The sequence below is a fragment of the Plecotus auritus genome, assembly GCF_963455305.1.
Source record: "Plecotus auritus genome assembly, chromosome: 4".
Lineage (NCBI taxonomy): Eukaryota > Metazoa > Chordata > Mammalia > Chiroptera > Vespertilionidae > Plecotus > Plecotus auritus.
This window is the reverse complement of record NC_137775.1, coordinates 71,671,621-71,689,121: the sequence shown is the minus strand read 5'-3', so window position 1 is coordinate 71,689,121 and position 17,501 is coordinate 71,671,621. Positions and strand designations below refer to the sequence as shown.

The window sequence follows — 17,501 nt, the reverse complement described above, 5'->3', positions numbered from 1 at the left end:
ACAACCCAGGCATGTGCCCTGACCGGGAATCGAACTGTGACCTCCTGGTTCATAAGTGGACGCTCAACCACTGAGCCACCATGGCCAGGCAACAATGAAGATTTTTGTTAAAAGAGAGAGAGAAATAAAATGGCAATAACAACGAAAACTAAAGTACTTCCTGGAATTCAGTGTGGAAAACTCATTTGGTCATCCTGAAAATCATGGTAGTTATTAAATACATAATTATTAAACCAAATAAAAATTTAGCACTTTTTCTCAGAGTTTCATTAGATGTGATCCCATACAATTATGATCTGTTGATTAAGAAGGTGTTACAAGTCTACAAACTCTCTGAGCATGGACAATAAATGCAACCATCTCTTGCCTCTAGGAAGCTGACCAACTAGAGACTGCAGAGGAAGTGGCGGAGGTGGTGATTGTATAATATTGAATGTTTCACTGTGATTGACACATTGTAAATACTTTGGTCTGCTTAAATGAAACAATTCAGCAATTAATATTTTAGAGAAAAAAATGAAATAGAAATCATCAAAATATGAACCTTGTGGTAGATGAGAGTATCACTTTCAATTTTCAAAACAACTAAATATGAGTTATGATATTTGGAATAAATGAATTATTTTCATGAAAAGAATTTCATAAACTAGGTCACCAAATCTATAAGAAAGGACATGCAGATTTTAATAAAAAAAAATAGAGGTGGAATCTTTGAAGTATCTTACTGCAAGATAAGAAATCTGCCATTCTGTTTGCATTTCACACAATCCTATAACATTTGATGTATGTACTCAAGATACATTTATTCCTCTGTTTACTTTTAGGGTACTTTGAATCCCTATTGTGTCTTATGGGATGACTCAAAAACGTAAGTGACAGCTGTTTTCTTACATGTCTTTGGTCTAAATATTCAAAGTACACTAAGCTATTTTGGCTGCCTGCTAGTCAACAGGAATATGATAATGTGGTGGGAGATGTGTTAACTCAGAGAGGAAACATTCTCCTTTCTGAATGTGTAGGACAGCATGATGAATGTGTTTGCGTGTGACGATGCCATCGGGTTACGTCCCAAGATAGAATTGCATTACCTAATGTGTAAGGCATGTTGTGATGCGAATTCCATGAGGATCATTTAAAAGCTCTAATATTTTAAAATTATAGAAGCTCAAATGCTACTTCAACATTTTGTCTAGTAATTCAGTTTAGCACTGTAGAATAAAAGAGCAATCTCTGTGGTCATTTATGCAATACATTACTTGCATGACCTTGAATCTGTTATCACAGTAATGCAATATTTATACATCCCTTCCAAACTGTTTTGTTGTAAAAACTTTGAGTGACATTTTAATTTTCTTATTTATATATTTTACGAACTCGTGAAGACAAAAGAAAATAATTACAATAAATAAGGATGAGTAATTCTTCCATGTATTTCTTTGTTTATACAAGTAATTGCAATATATCTGGTCAAAATAATTTAATCTCATGGGCAACTCTATACATTTTAATGTCTCAAGGAGAAGAAAAATCCATAATTAAGTCTTCATTAGACTCCTATACTTTGAATACTTATGTAACTTCATTGCAGTGTAGTAGCCAGGTTTTATTTTGTTTTGTATGGAGGGGAGATAAATATCAATAAATCCCAAAAGTGAATGCTACCATGCAGTATGCTGTCAGATAGGGTACCATATTGTTGGCTTCTATGTATTCCAAAATTTTTCCAGTGTTTTTTACCCTAAATCCGATCTAGAGCTGAATTTTATAATATTACTTGCCTCTCATCATTGATTATTGGAGGCTCTAGAAGAGGGACATTGTTCAAATTTCTAGGTAAAGAGCAAACCTACCAGCCATGTGCTCATTCCTCGGATACTGATACAATTTAAACTACACTATTTCTGTGTCTGAAAAATCCATGATATTAAGTGTATTTTTTGCTATAGATTCTGCTATTCTAGGGATGCTCTTCTATGAACCTAAGTGCCATAAGGGGAATCCCAATTGCCCTGGTGATAATATGAGCTGGATGTCTTCATTGATGTCAGTATTTTTTCATTTTGAAATCCCACAGAGAAACTCATGGTAGTAAACTTTTTGCAAGCTTTCTTCTTTGCCAGTAGCCAGGGAAGACTTGGCAGTATATTATAAGGCACTGCTTAGTATGCTGTTTAGTCAAAAGAAGAATAAAGTGCTACAAAAATCTAATTGAATGTTTTCTACTTAAGAAAAATATGCCATCTTAAATTCCTGATTATAGCTACTTGCACATCTCCATGGATAACAACCAACTTTGATTTCGTTTTATTATCCTTTTGGTGCATACAGGGTGTTTCCTGAACAGGAGAAAACGTTAGTTATTCCAAAAGACCTTTAGGGATGTTAAAGAGATGCTGTGAGAAGAAACAGTATTCCCCTGTTTTGGACCTCTCTTGAGGTTCCTTTCACAGATTTTCTATGGCAGTGGTCGGCAAACTGCGGCTCACGAACCACATGCGGCTCTTTGGCCCCTTGAGTGTGGCTCTTCCACAAAATACCACGGCCTGGGCGAGTCTATTTTGAAGAAGTGGCGTTAGAAGAAGTTTAAGTTTAAAAAATTTGGCTCTCAAAAGAAATTTCAGTCGTTGTACGGTTGATATTTGGCTCTGTTGACTAATGCGTTTGCCGACCACTGGTCTAAGGTGTTAAGTTTCATTTATTAAACAACAAGAGGCCCAGGGCGCAACTGAAATCACAGGAGGAGGCGCCCTGCCTCCCACCATGCAAGGAGGCTGCCACGGGAGTCACGCTGTACCAGCGCTGCGGGCGGCCGAGACCCGCACCTGACTTCCGCCCCAGGCCTCCCCTGCCCCCCTGCCTGTGTCCGCTCTGGAGCTGCCCCAGCTGGTGCGGTGGCTCAGTCAGCCCCAGGCCCTCCTCCCAGCCTCCCTGCCTGTGTCCACTCCAGGCCACCGGATCTGCCGCGCCGGCTGGGGCAGGCCCCCGGTCTCTGTCTCCATCTCCGCTCTGATCCTCACCTGTACGTGCAACCTCCTCCTGTCTGGTCGTCCCATTACAGCGTCGCACCCAAATTTGCATATTACCTCTTTATATATTAAGATTGGTGTTTGAGGTCAGCCTTAACGCTGGAATCAATCACACACTATTTTCTCTAACTTCTGCTGATAACATGACTCTTATCCATTGCACAGAACATGTCTTAGTTTTACAAAATTTAACTTCTAAGTTGTCATTGAAGAAAACTATTCAGTGAGAAGAGGAATATTCAGCTGCCTTTCAAAGCAGGTTATTTCAAGAGATAAGTGTAGTTCATGTTTCCTTGATGTATCTGAAAAGTGATCAAAAGCTTTCCACTGAGACAGAACTTCTGTCCTATCACACTTTTTACCAGACTGTTTCATCAATAAATCATTTTTCTGGGTGAGTTTTAAACAATGAAGGTTAAGACCACTTTATTTCTTTTCTTCATATCTGTTCTTTTACTTTGATCATGTTTGTATACACAATAGTTTTATCAATGCAATGATTTTAACTTTGAATGTAAGTTCTCCAAGTATATAGTTAATAATGAAGAAATGTGGCTACTTCTTTTTATACAGAAAAAAAGCTGACTTAAATGATGTTTTCAAGATTGTAGTAATAAAGTTAAAATTAGAAGTTGTCTTTTAATTTTGGTTTAAGTTATCAAATTGCCTTATCTTTTTTAAATATATTTTTTATTATTGACTAGAGGCCCTGTGCACAAAATTTGTGCATGGGGGGGGGGGTGTCCCTCAGCCCAGCCTGCACCCTCTCCAATCTGGGACCCCTGGAGGAATGTCTAACTGCCCATTTAGGCCGATCCCACCTGGATCAGGCCTAAATGGGCGGTCGGACATCCCTATCACAATTCAAGACTGCTGGCTCCCAACTGCTCACCTACTTCTGCCCCTAACTGCTTCTGCCTGCCAGCCTGATCACCCCCTAACCACTCCCCTGCCAGCCTGATTGATGCCTAACTGCTCCCCAGCTGGCCCGATTGTCCCTAACTGACCTGCCCTGCCATCCTAGTCACCCCTAACTGCCCTCCCCAGCCAGTCTGGTTGCCCCTAACTGTCCTCCCCTGTAGGCCTGGTCACCCCAACTACCTCCCCTGCAGGCCTGGTCTCCCCCAACTACCTCCCCTGCAGGCCTGGTCTCCCCCAACTACCTCCCCTGCAGGCCTGGTCCCACCCAACTTCCCTCCCCTAAAGGCCTGGATCCCCCCCAACTGCCCTCCCTTGCTGGGCTGGTCTCCCCCATTGGCCCTCCTCTGCTGGCCTGGTCACCCCTAACTACCCACAACTGGCCTCCCCTGCAGGCCATCTTGTGGCAGCCATCTTGTGTCCACATGGGGGCAGCCATCTTTGACTGCATGGGGGTGGCCATCTTGTGTGTTGGAGTGATGGTCAATTTGCATATTACTCTTTTATTAGATAGGATAGTATTACAGATATCTCCTATTTTCCCTCCCCCCCGCCCCCCGGTCCTACTCACCCCCCTAGATTTTCATTACCCTATTGCCCGTGTCCATGGGCTAGGCATATCTACACTAATAAAAGAGAAACATGCAAATTGACCATACCTCCGCTACACCCACCAGCCAATCAGGAGCAAGTATGCAATTTAACCCAACACAGATAGTGGCAGCCACAGAGCTGGAGCAAGCAGGAGGCTTGGGTTGTACCTGGCGACAGAGGAAGCCAAGCTTTCCGCCCACCCTGGCCGACACTCAAGGAGGGGCTGGAGGAAAAAAAAAAAAAGGTGGGGCTGGGAGCTTGGGTTGCCTGGCGGCATGGCCAGCCTGAAAACAGCCATCAGCACCTCACCCAGGTCTCCCCACACCCTAAGGGAACCCCCACCCTGATCCGGGACACCCTTCAGGGCAAACCAGCCGGCCCCCACCCATGCACCAGGCCTCTATCCTATCTAATAAAAGGGTAATATGCTAATTAGACTGGGAGACCTTTTAGGAGACCTTCCGGAAGTTCTTCTGGACAAAGCCATGGTGGCGGGGCCGAGGTAGAGGCGGTTAGAGGCCAAGAGGGGAGGGCAGTTGTGGGTGATCAGGCCAGGATGGGATGGCAGTTGTGGGTGATAAGGCTGGTGGGGGGGCCCGTTGGGGGTGATTAGGCTTGCGGGGGGGGGGGGCAGTTGAGGGTCAGCAGACCAGCAGGGGGGCCATTTGGGGGTGAGCAGGCCATCAGTGGGGATCAGTTGGAGGTGATCAGGACAGCAAGGGGGGCAGTTTGGAGTGAGCAGGCCAGCAGGGGGGCAGTTGGGTGCGAGCAGGCCAGTGGGGAGGGAGGGTGGGGGTGAGCAGGCCAGTGGGGAGGGAAGGTGGGGGCAAGAAGGCTGGTAGGGGGGGCAGTTGGGGTCAGCAAACCAGCAGGGGGGCCATTTGGAGGTGAGCAGGCTATCAATGGGTGTCAGTTGGGGGTGATCAGGACAGTGGGGGGGGGCAGTTTGGAGTGAGCAGGCCAGCAGGGGGGCAGTTGGGTGCAAGCAGGCCAGTGGGGAGGGAAGGTGGGGGCAAGCACACTGGCACGGGGGCAGTTGCGGGTGATCAGGCTGGCAGGGTTGGCATTTGGGGGCGAGCAGGCCGGCAGTGGGGGCAGTTGTGGGTGAGAAGGCTGGCAGGCAGAGTGGTTAGGGGCAATCAGGCAGGCAGGTGAGCAGTTAGGAGCCAGCAGTCCTGGATTGCAAGAGAGATGTCCAACTGCCGGTTTAGGCCCGTTCCCTGTAAACCAGCAATAGGACATCCTTTGAGGGGTCCCAGATTGGAGAGGGTGCAAGCCAGGCTGAGGGATACCCTCCGCCCCATGCATGAATTTTGTGCACTGGGCCACTAGTAAGTATATCAGTTCTTTGGTTTATCTCTTCTTGTCCCCCGCAACCCCACATTGAGGTATGTCCTTTAAATTAGTAATTAATTAGAAAAGTAATACATGAGGATTTTCTACTTGTTAAACTTTAAAACACAGCTGCTAAAGCAAAAGGCACCATTAGTCATCACCACCTTTGGGTTTCCACAGCCACCCATCTCCCTCAAATCACTCCTATTTATATTTTGCTATGTATAATTTCAGGCTTCCACTTATGTATTGACATATGTATGAAGCCATAGAAATTAACACTATTTTTACATACATATTATCATACTCCATGTAACAGTTGGCATCCTCAATTTTTTAATGTTACTATTTAAGTCTATTTTTTTTCTTTTTTAAAGATTTTTAATTTAAATTTTATTTTTCAATTACAGTGTACATTCAATATTAATATTAGTTTCAGGTATATAGCATAGTAGTTAGAAAATCATATACTTTACAAAGTGTTCCCCTGATATTTGCAGTTCCCACTTGTAATATAGTTATTACAATATTATTGACTGTATTCCCTATGCTTTACTTTAAATCCCTGTGACTGTAACTACCAATTTGTACTTCTTAACCCTTCACCTTTTTCACTGAGCCCCGCAACGCTCCTTCCCCCGCAACAATGAGTTTTTTCTCTGTATCTATGAGTCTGTTTCAATTTAGTTTATTTACATTCCACATACAAGTGAAATCAAATGGTATTTGTCTTTCTCTGACTGACTTATTTCACTTAGCAAAATACCTTCTAAGTACATCCATGCTGTCACAAGAGATAAGATTTTACTCTTTTTATGGCTGAGTAATATTCCATTGTATATATGTACCACCACTTTTTTATCTACTTGTCTACTGATGGACACTTGGGTTGTTTCCATAGCTTAGCTAGTGTAATCAATGCTGCAATGAACATAGGGGTACATATATTCTTCAAGTTAGTGTTTTTGTTTTCTTTGTATATATACACATACATGGAGTCACTGGGTGATAAGGTAGTTCTATTTTTAATTTTTTTAGGACACCCCCCACCCACATACACACACACTGTTTTCCATAGTGGCTGCACCAACCTGCATTTCTACCAAAAGTGCACATGGGCTCCCTTTTCTCCACATCCTGGTTTGTTGATTTATTGGTGATAGTCATTTTGACAGGTGTGAGGTGATATTTCACCATGGTTTTAATTTGTATTTCTCTGATTAGTGATGTTGAACATCTTTTCATATGTCTGTTGGCCAACTATTTGTTCTCTTTGGAGAAATGTCTATGCAACTCCTCTGCCCATTTTTGTATTAAATTGTGTTTTGTGTATTGTTTTTTGTTTTTTGGTGTTTAGATATATAGTATATACCTTCTCCCATTCAGTAGGTTGTCTTTTGATTTTGTTGATGGTTTCCTTTGATGTACAAAAACTTTTTCTTTGATGTAGTTCCATTTACTTTTTTTCTTTTATTACCCTTGCCCAAGCATTCTCAATTTTTAATTCAACCATATATCATGAAATATTTTTTTTTAATTTTACTAAATATATCGTATTCCTTGTACTGCATTGTATAGGCATATTGTAATTGATCTACTATTCCCAATGTTGATGGTGTTGAGGTGGTTTTCAGTTTATACTATTCTATAAACTGTGCCTCTGAGAACCTCATTGTGCATCCCTCCTTGAGGTTTTTTTCTGACCACCCAGTCCAAACTGTTAGCCTGTTGTTCTCTTTATATCACCCTATTTTATATATGCAGCATGCATTCCTAATTTGTTTGCTTATTGTCTGTCTCCCCCACTAGGAAGGAAGTACCACAAAAGAGATTCTTTGTCTTATTACTATTGCATTCTAAATGCTGAGTACACCTGCATATACTATATATTAAACAAATATTTATTCGTTAGTTTTATACAAGAATGAGTTTGAATATTTCTACTTTTATCATGTTCATATACATAATAGTTTTATCAATACAATGATTTTTAAAGTCTTTGTATTTAAGAATGATTTCTGTTTATGTTTTATTAGTGATATATTTTTAGCAATTAAAAGACAACATTGGAAGTTTTAAGGGAGAATGCATCAGCTTGTTACAGTACTAAACTCCATTATAAACAATTAATTTTATTTCTAACTAGAGGCCTGTTGCACGATATTTGTGCAAGAATAGGCCTTCCTTCCCTGGCTTTGCTCCCAGCCACCTGATCACCCCCAACTTCCCTCCCCTGCAGGCCTGGTAACCCCCAACTGCCCTCCCCTGCTGGCCTGATCACCCCCAACTTCCCTCCCCTGCAGGCCTGGCCCCCCGCAACTGCCCTCCCCTGCAGGCCTGGTCCCCCCTAACTGCCCTCCCCTGCAGACTTGGTTGCCCACAACTGCCCTCCCCTGCTGGCCATCTTGTGGTGGCCATCTTATGATGATGTGAGGGCAGCCACCTTGTAGTGGCCATCTTGTGATGATGTGAGGGCGTTGAGCGAGGGTGCGAGGACCACCTAGGCTTTTATTAGTATAGATATGTTAAGAAAGATCTGTTAGCTCTTAGAAGTCCAAAGCAAAATATTACTATATTCATTGACCAACTTTTCCCTTTAAGCAATGAACAAATAAAGCTCTTTTTTCAAGTTCTATTAAAATTGTGCTAGTCTGGGGGCAAACTAATATAGACAGAACTTACTATTATTATAATTATGATAAAAGAGTCAAAAGAAGAAGGGAGAAATCTTGTTGGACACTTAATTTATATAATAGTTAGGATATAAATTGGATCAAGAACAGATCTGTATGGCAGGAATATAATGATCTTATTGTTTTAGGGCCATACAGACATGCAGTTACCTGACACCTTTTCTTGAGCAGCAATGAAAAAGAAAATCTGCATTTAAAATACTTAGCATATTATAGCCATGATTCCAGTAGATAACCATTTATACAATTTCTTGGTGATTCTGTCAATTAAAGACAGAATTTTAAAACTAAGTTGAAGAAATGTTATATTTAGTACACAGATTGGTATGTTTAAAACATGTTAAAGTGTAACTGAGTACATCATGGTAGTAAATATTTAGGAGGGAAGTGACAGTTTATATGACAAACATGACATTCAACCTTCTAAGTTAACATTGTTATGTGCAACTTCTAATATGTCCGATGATGTCCTAGATGTTAACATCCTATCTAATAAAAGACTAATATGCAGATTGACCATCACTCCAACACACAAGATGGCTGCCCCCATGTGGTCAAAGATGGCTGTCCCCATGTGGACGCAAGATGGCCAGCAGGGGAGGGCTGTTGGGAGGGACCAGGCCTGCAAGGGAGGGCAGTTGTGGGTGATCAGGCCTGCAGGGGAGAGTAATTGGGGGGGGGACCAGGCCTTCAGGGGAGGGCAGTTGGGGGGGACCAGGCCTGCAGGGGAGGGCAGTTAGGGGTGACCAGGCCTGCAGGGGAGGGCAGTTAGGGGCAATCAGGCTGGCAGGGGAGTGGTTAGGGGGTGATCAGGCTGGCAGGCAGAAGCAGTTGGGGGCAATCAGAAAGGCAGGCAGGCGAGCAGTTGGGAGCCAGCAGTCCTGGATTGTGAGAGGGATGTCCGACTGCCCATTTAGGCCCAATCCTGGTAGGATTCCTTGAAGGGTCCCAGATTAGAGAGGGTGCAGGCTGGGCTAAGAGACACACACCCCCATTCATGAATTTCATGCACCGGGCCTCTAGTGTTTAATATTACTGGGCCATGTTTGCTTTTCTGGAATGAGAGTGGTAAGAAAGAACCATTTCTGACTGGCAGATGATATAATTCTGCCTCAGTGGATATATTCAGAGTCTGTATGAGTCCAACCACAGAAACAGTTAAGTTAAAATTTAGCATTTGCATCTAAAATGTCAGGATTCCAGCTCTAGCCAGTTTGCTCAGTAGATAGTGCATAGGCCTGAAGTCTTAAGGGTCCTGGGTTTGATTCTGGACAAGGGCACATGCCCAGGTTGTAAGCTTGATCCCCAGTGGGGGATGTGCAGGAGGCAGCCAATCAATGATTCTCTCTCATCATTGATGTTTCTATCTCTCTCTCCCTCTCCTTTCCTCTCTGAAATCAATAAAAATATATTTTTTAAAAAGTAAAATGTCAGGATTCCATGAAATTTCCCATTTTCTGTTTAGACCCAATGATCAATTATTAAATAATATAAAACTATGTTATGCTTTTTCACCTTGATTATAATCACACTAACAGAAATGAGAATATTGGACCTTTACATTATCAAAACACTAGTCCCTATGAATTAAAATTTACCCAATCTCCAAAAAACTAAATATTGTATCATGGTTAACAATAATCATGTCCAAATTCATAACAACTATTGATGATCAGATTTGTTATTGATAACATTTTTGCTTCTGTAGGCAAAACAACTGCGACCTTTTAAAAGTACTGCAAAAAGCAATAGAATAACCTTAATTTGCTGTGAACATAGCAAATAACTAAAGAGTTATTGGTAGGAAACTAAAGGGAGTTTTCTTTTTTATTTTCTTTGTTGATACTTGGAATTTTTCCCTACAGTCATGTAGGAAATTCTTTTATTTATTTACTTATTTATTTATTGCTGACAGTATTACAGATTTCCCCCCTTTACCTCCTCCACCCAGCCCCTGCCCCACCCGAGGCCTTCCCTACACTATTGTCTGTGTCCATGGGTTATGCATATATGCACATATGTTCTTTTGTTAATCTCTTCTCATCCCCTCCACACCCTTCTCCACTGAGATATGTCATTCTGTTCCATACATCCATGCCTCTGGAAGTATTTTGTTTATTTGATTCCACATATAAGTGAGATCATGAGAGCTTTCTTTACTTTTGTATTTCTGCCTTAGACTGTACATTACTTTTTAAAGTTCTCTGATGCACACAAATGCATGTTTCCTCATAAAGCCATTATAATTTATAATGACTTTGTTTTAGATTTTTTAGGGAAATATTCTTTGTTATCTTTTAAAATGTTTTATATTTTCTTTAGATTGTTTTAAATTACATCACAGATTTAAAATTGAATCTAATTTTTTAAAGTTACAGTATTGCATTTGTTGGTATATAAACAATCTCTTTCTAACTGATAAAGTTTATATAAGTACCGCTAATATTATTAAAAATATATTGTGTCCATTAGCATGAGCTATCAAGTTCAAAAAACATTGTATTATGACTTCTACATGCACTCTGAGGGCTAATGCTGGGAGTAAAATGGTAGCATGTATCTTTTATCGTAATGCTCATCTTGATCCTCCAAAGTAGGGGCTGGCAATCTGTAGAACAAATCCAGACTTACACCTGTTTTTATAAGTAACATTTTATTAGAACACAGAATGCCTATTTATTTCCATAGTATTTATAGCTGCTTTTGTCCTACAACGGCAATGCTGAATCATTGCTAAAGAAGCCATATGGCCTTCAAACCCTAAAATATTTACTATTTGGTCTTTTACAGGAAAAAAAATTGGCAACTTCTGCCTAAAACAGTGTTTTCCAGCATTTTTTATGTTTTCATACACTTGGAAAATAATTATACAGCACATTGAGGTAAATGAATGAAAATATTTGCAAGGGTAGGGTACCACTGGATAAAGAGGATCAATATATCTGTTTGTTCTGGATATTGGTGATTCTGTCTCTAAAGAAGGATGTTTCCTCTTCTGCTCGTAGCATCTCTTCTCTTCCATATTTTTGGCTATTTTTTCTCAGGGATACATTTTGGAAAAAATTTTAATCTAACATTCAGTTTAATATTTCTCTTTAATTTTGCCTAACTTATTTAATAATCCATAGAGTTTTGAATTTAAGTTATTGTCATTTCTGTTGTTATATAGCATTTCCATCTGACAAATTTAATCTACTAGATTATTTTAGAGAGTCTCCTATTTTATGTAGTTATTTTTATTTATTTATTTATTTATTTTTATTAAGGTATTATATGTGTACATATCTTACCATTGCCCCCCCTACCCCACTCCCATACATGCCTCACCCCCCAATGTTTTGCATCCGTTGGTTACTCTTATATACATGCATATAAGTCCTTCAGTTGATCTCTTATTTCCCCCACCTCTCCCTAACCTTACTGCTGTAATTTGACAGTCTGTTTGATGCTTTACTGCCTCTGTATCTATCTTTTTGTTCATCAGTTTATAAATGTTTTTCATTATCCCCAAATGAGTGAGATCATGTGGTATTTTTCTTTCATTGACTTGCTTATTTCACTTAGCATAATGTTCTCTAATTCCATCCAGGTGCCTACAAATGGTAGTAATTTATGTAGTTATTTTTAAATTTAATTTAATTTATTAAGGCATTACATATGTGTCCTTACTCCCCCTCCCCACCCCACCATTCATGCCCTCACAGTCTGTGTTCATTAGTTATGTATATATGCATGCGTATAAGTCCTTTGGTTGATCTCTCTCCCTTACTCCCACCCTGCCCTACCTTCCCTCTGAGGTTTGATAGTCTGATCTATGCTTCTCTGTCTCTGGATCTGTTTTTGCTCATCAGTTTATGTTGTTCATTATATTCCACAAATGAGTGAGATCATGTAGTATTTATCTTTCTCTGACTGACTGATTTTGCTTAGCATAATGCTCTTCAGGTCAGTCCATGCTGTTTTAAATGGTAGGAGTTCCTTCCTTTTTACAGTAGTGTAGTATTCCATTGTGTAGATGTACCACAGTTTTTTAATCCACTCATCTGCTGATGGGCACTTAGGCTGTTTACAAATCTTAGCTATGGTGAATTGTGCTGCTATGAACATAGGGGTGCATATATCCTTTCTGATTGGTGTTTCTAGTTTCTTGGGATATATTACTAGAAGTGGGATCACTGGGTCAAATGGTAGTTCCATTTTTAGTTTTTTGAGGGGCAGTTATTTTTAAGCTTATGTTTTGTTAAACTAGTAAGCTCAGTTGTTTTGTAATCCCTCGTTGATAATTTCTATATTTGAAATTTTTTGTGGGTCTGTTTCTGCTCTCTTTTATTTCTCTTAATTCTCACCTTATTTCTTAGTATTCTAGTTTATGTTAGGCTGTCTCTAAGGTATTATTTTGTGAAGATCCTTTAAGGCTTAGGACAATGGTATATCACTCCAATGACAATTTGTATTTGCCTCTGCTAAGAGCTTGGTGATACTACTACCCAGTATCCCCTCAACTAAATGCAGTCTGGAAGTTACCTGGACTACCCAGGTGATGTCAACCTAAGCTGAAAATTGACAGCAGGGCTGAGTCATTGCCATACTTTTTTCATATGTACTCCAATATTTCTAGCAGAATTCAAATGGGAGGACAAAATGAATTAAATAGTATACTGCTGGATAATGGAAAGTCTAAATCAATACATTCTTCTACCTATAATTCTTAATTCTTGAACAGAATCCCATAGCATATCTCTTGTGAAGTGCTTGCCTGAAGGACGTTATGTCTAGATCTTTAATAACCCTTATATTTTCTGCCTTATATTATAGCAATTTGATATTCCTTTCTAGGCTTAAATACTTTGGGGATTGGAAGTATATCACATTCATCTTTGTAAATCTACTAAATAGTGCTCAGTAAATTTATTATTAATTCATGTGACATATTTTTGAGAAGCTATTATTTGTTTTATTATTCAAGGTGATTGGCACAATGATTAGTGAACAGATAAAACACCTGCTTTATGGAGCTTATATGGGCAAGGAGTGAAGATAGAGTGATAGGAACATAAATATATTACAAATAAATATATTGTGTTGAAAGGTGAATTTTTCATGGAGGATAATCAAGATAAGAGAATAAAGAATGCCATTTAATTCAGTTGATTGATTGTTGTTTCTTTTATTGCCATTCCAAGATGCTACCATTTATTATGCAATCAATATTTTTGCCCAAAATGTTCTAGGATTAATTTCTGGTTCTTTTGGTTTGACCAAGTGCTTTCCTAAGCCACCTAACTAGCTATTACATTTGTTGGTAGAGTTCTCTGTTCATTCCAGTTAGTTTTCTGCCGGGGCTGACTGGCAGACCCTGAGTGACGGGTGAACAGATTTCTCTGATACACGTTTCTGTGAAAGAGAGGGCTAAGGCACTACTTGGCCATCGCCGCCAAGTAGCCCTGTTCGCCTGCCCCCTTTGGCTTTTACTGTCATAACAGTTTGAACTAAAATTAACCTGCAATCAGCAAGGTAAGCATCCTTGAGAAAGCACATGCTCCTACAAGGTCGGGTCTAAAAGACTAAACATAGAGATTCTAGCAAAACAACCTGGGGGATTGGATTTGTTTGGAAAAGTCAAGGTAGGGGCTTCCCTGCCGCCTTTGGCAAGGTCCCCTCAAAGCCCCCCCCCCCCCCACACACACACACTTTTCAGAGAATCCTCCTTACAGACATTCCAATCAAGTCCCGTGCTTCCCCACAGTTTTCTAAAGTGTTTGGACCTCCATGTTCATCTATATTCTTTCTGCAATTTACGCGTCTTTCCCTCTGGCCCCAGAGTAATTGTTATACCAACTATCTAATTAAGCTGTGCAATGCCTGAGAAGTAGCAGACCTTAACCATGGAAGTTAAATATTTTTTGAAATTGAAACATCTAAATATTGTTGGCAAAATATATCCATATTACATAAAAGGAAAAGTTTTTCAAATGAAGAAATCATGTCTGTTTATAAAAAACTAGAGGCCCAGTGCACGAAATTCGTGCACTGGGGAAGGGGGTGTCTCTCAGCCCAGCCTGCACCCTCTCCAATCTGGGACCCCTCGAGGGATGTCGGACTGCCCGTTTAGGCCCGATCCCACGGGCAGTCAGACATCCCCCTCACAATCCAGGACTGCTGGCTCCCAACTGCTCGCCTGCCTGCCTTCCTGATTGCCCCTAACCAACTGTGCCTGCCAGCCTGATCACCCCGTATCCACTCCCCTGCCAGCCTGATTGATGCCTAACTGCTCCCTTACCAGCCTGTTTGCCCCTAACTGCCCTCCCCTGCAGGCCTGGTCACCCCCAATTGCTCTCCCCTGCAGGCCTGGGTCCCTTCCAACTGCCTTTCCCTACAGGCCTGGTTGCCCCCAACTTCCCTCCTCTGCAGGCTTGATCACCCCTAACTGCCTTCCCTTGCAGGCCTGGTCTCTCCCAACTGCCCTCCCCTGCTGGCCATCTTGTGGTGGCCACCTTGTGTCCACATGGGGGCAGGATCTTTGACCACATGGGGGCAGCCATCTTGTGTGTTGGAGTGATGGTCAATCTGCATATTACTCTTTTATTAGATAGGATAGAGGCCTGTTGCACGGGTGGGGGCCAGCTGGTTTGCCCTGAAGGATATCCCAGATCAGGGTGGGGGTTCCTTTGGGGCATGGGGCATCCTGGGTGAGGGGCCTGTGGTGGTTTGCAGGCCAGCCACGCCCCCTGTCCACCCAAGCGGAGGACCTGGGATCTGGGGTTTATTTATCTTCTATCATTGAAACTTCGTAGCCTGGAGCAGAGCCAAGCCTTCTGCTTGCTCCGTGGCAGCAGCCATTTCTATGGGGATTTATGTATCTTCTATAATTGAAACTTTGTAGCCTTAAGCAGAGGCCTGGGCCAGCCAGGGTGTGTGGAAAGCTTGGCTTCCTCTATCGCTAGGGGCAACCCTAGGCTCCTGCTCTTTCCAGCTCCGTGGCTGCCGCCATTTCTGTTTGGGTTTATGTATCTTCTATCATTGAAACTTTGTAGCCTTGAGTGGAGGCCTAGGCCGGCAAGGGCAGGCGGAAAGCTTGGCTTCCTCCATTGACGGGGAAACCCAAGCCTCCCTCCTGCTCTCTATGGCCGTAGCCATCTTGGTTGGGTTTATTTGCATATTTGCTCCTGATTGGCTGGTGGGCGTGGCTGGTGGGCATGGCGTGTGAGTGTAGCGGAGTGATGGTTAACTTGCATATTACTCTTTTATTATATAGGATGAATTAAACAACTAAAAGGGCAGAGTCTATTCTTTTACATTCATTTTTTTACATGCTATTAAAATTCAAGCATGAAAATTCCATGGCCTTATTCTTAGGTATTTCTAAATCCAAAATATTACCAGTGATATCTAGATCTTGAATTTTCTGTAGATAATTACTAACCATATGAATAGTAATCTAGAAAGGGCACAATTTTAAAGAATAACATTCTGCAATATTTTTCTTCATAATTCAATGAAAATACTATAGGAAGTAGGGTTCCCAATTTATCAGTAAGGTTGTTGCTTTTTTGAGTATATGAAATTGAAAATTAGTTTCAACTTTTTAATCAGTAATATAGAAAAGGTATAATAAGAATAACTTCAACATATCTAATCACTTTAAACTTCAGATTCCTTAAAATTCAAAATGGGCATAATATTGCCTATTACATGAGTTGGTCATGAGGATCAGCAAAACTGTGCTCTACCAGTGTTTGTCCCAGGAGCTAAAACATGGCAGGTGCCCAGTAAAGGTTTGGGAGATGGGTGAATCCATCCACTGGTTGATTGGTTCAGTGGTTAATTAGTGAGAGATTCTATCAGGGAAGTGTAGCTATTTATATTAGCTTGCCTAAACAATGGACCGAATATTTCTGGAAAAGTAATCTTGTAAGGTGTCAGATACCTTGTAAAAGATTATTAGAGTGGAACAGGAAAAGATAAATAAACTGGACAAGGTAAGACCAAGAGATGCTTGCCATAGAAAGCTCTCATTGGGGTTCACATATGCTCTGCATCTTCCTCTGTCTTCCCTCCCTCTTTCTCTCATCCTCACAAAGTCATTGAATTCAGTTTTCAAAGTATTTACTTAACCTAAATGTTTTAAAAATCAATAATAGGAAAACTGGGATTTCATCCAACATTTCCACCAATTTATACTGTTCTTAGAGGCCCTGGGGTGATCCCAAGAGACCCTTCTGACAGGAGTTTTCTTAAATTATGATAAAATATTAATGGGCATAATTTTAATAGGAGCAACCTAGAGCTGGCTGGTGAGGATAGGCCCCTGGTAAACCTCTCTTAATTTGCTAATGTCTGTGATTCTATTTCTGAAAGGATCCAGGTTTAAATTGCTGAATATTCATTTTAGATAATCTTAGAATTGTATTTTTCAATTGTCTTAATGACTCAGGCTAAAATTTTTTCCTCCTAAGTATTCTATAAGCAACAGACTGGATGTTTTTTTTTTTAAATATTTAATTTGCTATTTCCTTTTCTTATGTTAAGCATCAGAACTGTCCACTTGTATCGTAGTTAATCACTACTTTACAGTTTTGGTATTAAAGACATTCAATAATTAAAGGTAGCTAATGTCATCTCTCCTTAGACACCATTAACCAGACAATTCACTATGTATTTATAAGCATATCTTAAAATTCTTTTCCAAATTATTTAAATTATTTATTATTAGGACATTAGTAAATGTAAAATAATGTAAAGGAAATTATTTTAAGGTATGTTAAGGAATACATAGTTTATAGATTTAACTTTGGGGGCCACTGAGAAAAAGAAATAGGTTTAGAATGTGTGTAGTTGTAATAATTTTTATTTTAAAAATTGAACTTATTTTTTAATCATTTTCATTTATTTGATTTAATGTAGCAAAGTAATTATACTTGAGGGGTATAAATCA

At 40.5% G+C, this 17,501-nt stretch overlaps 1 protein-coding gene across 5 annotated transcripts in view; it reads left to right on the top strand.

Annotated features, from left to right (window-relative positions):
• Nucleotides 1-17,501, top strand: part of ADGRB3 (adhesion G protein-coupled receptor B3) — a 724,811-nt gene that overhangs the window by 410,231 nt on the left and 297,079 nt on the right. For all 5 annotated transcript variants that reach the window (XM_080665754.1, XM_080665753.1, XM_080665751.1 and 2 more), the window contains one exon: nt 825-868. In XM_080665754.1, coding sequence (XP_080521880.1) covers nt 825-868 — 44 coding nt within the window. The remainder of the gene's footprint in view (nt 1-824; nt 869-17,501) is intronic.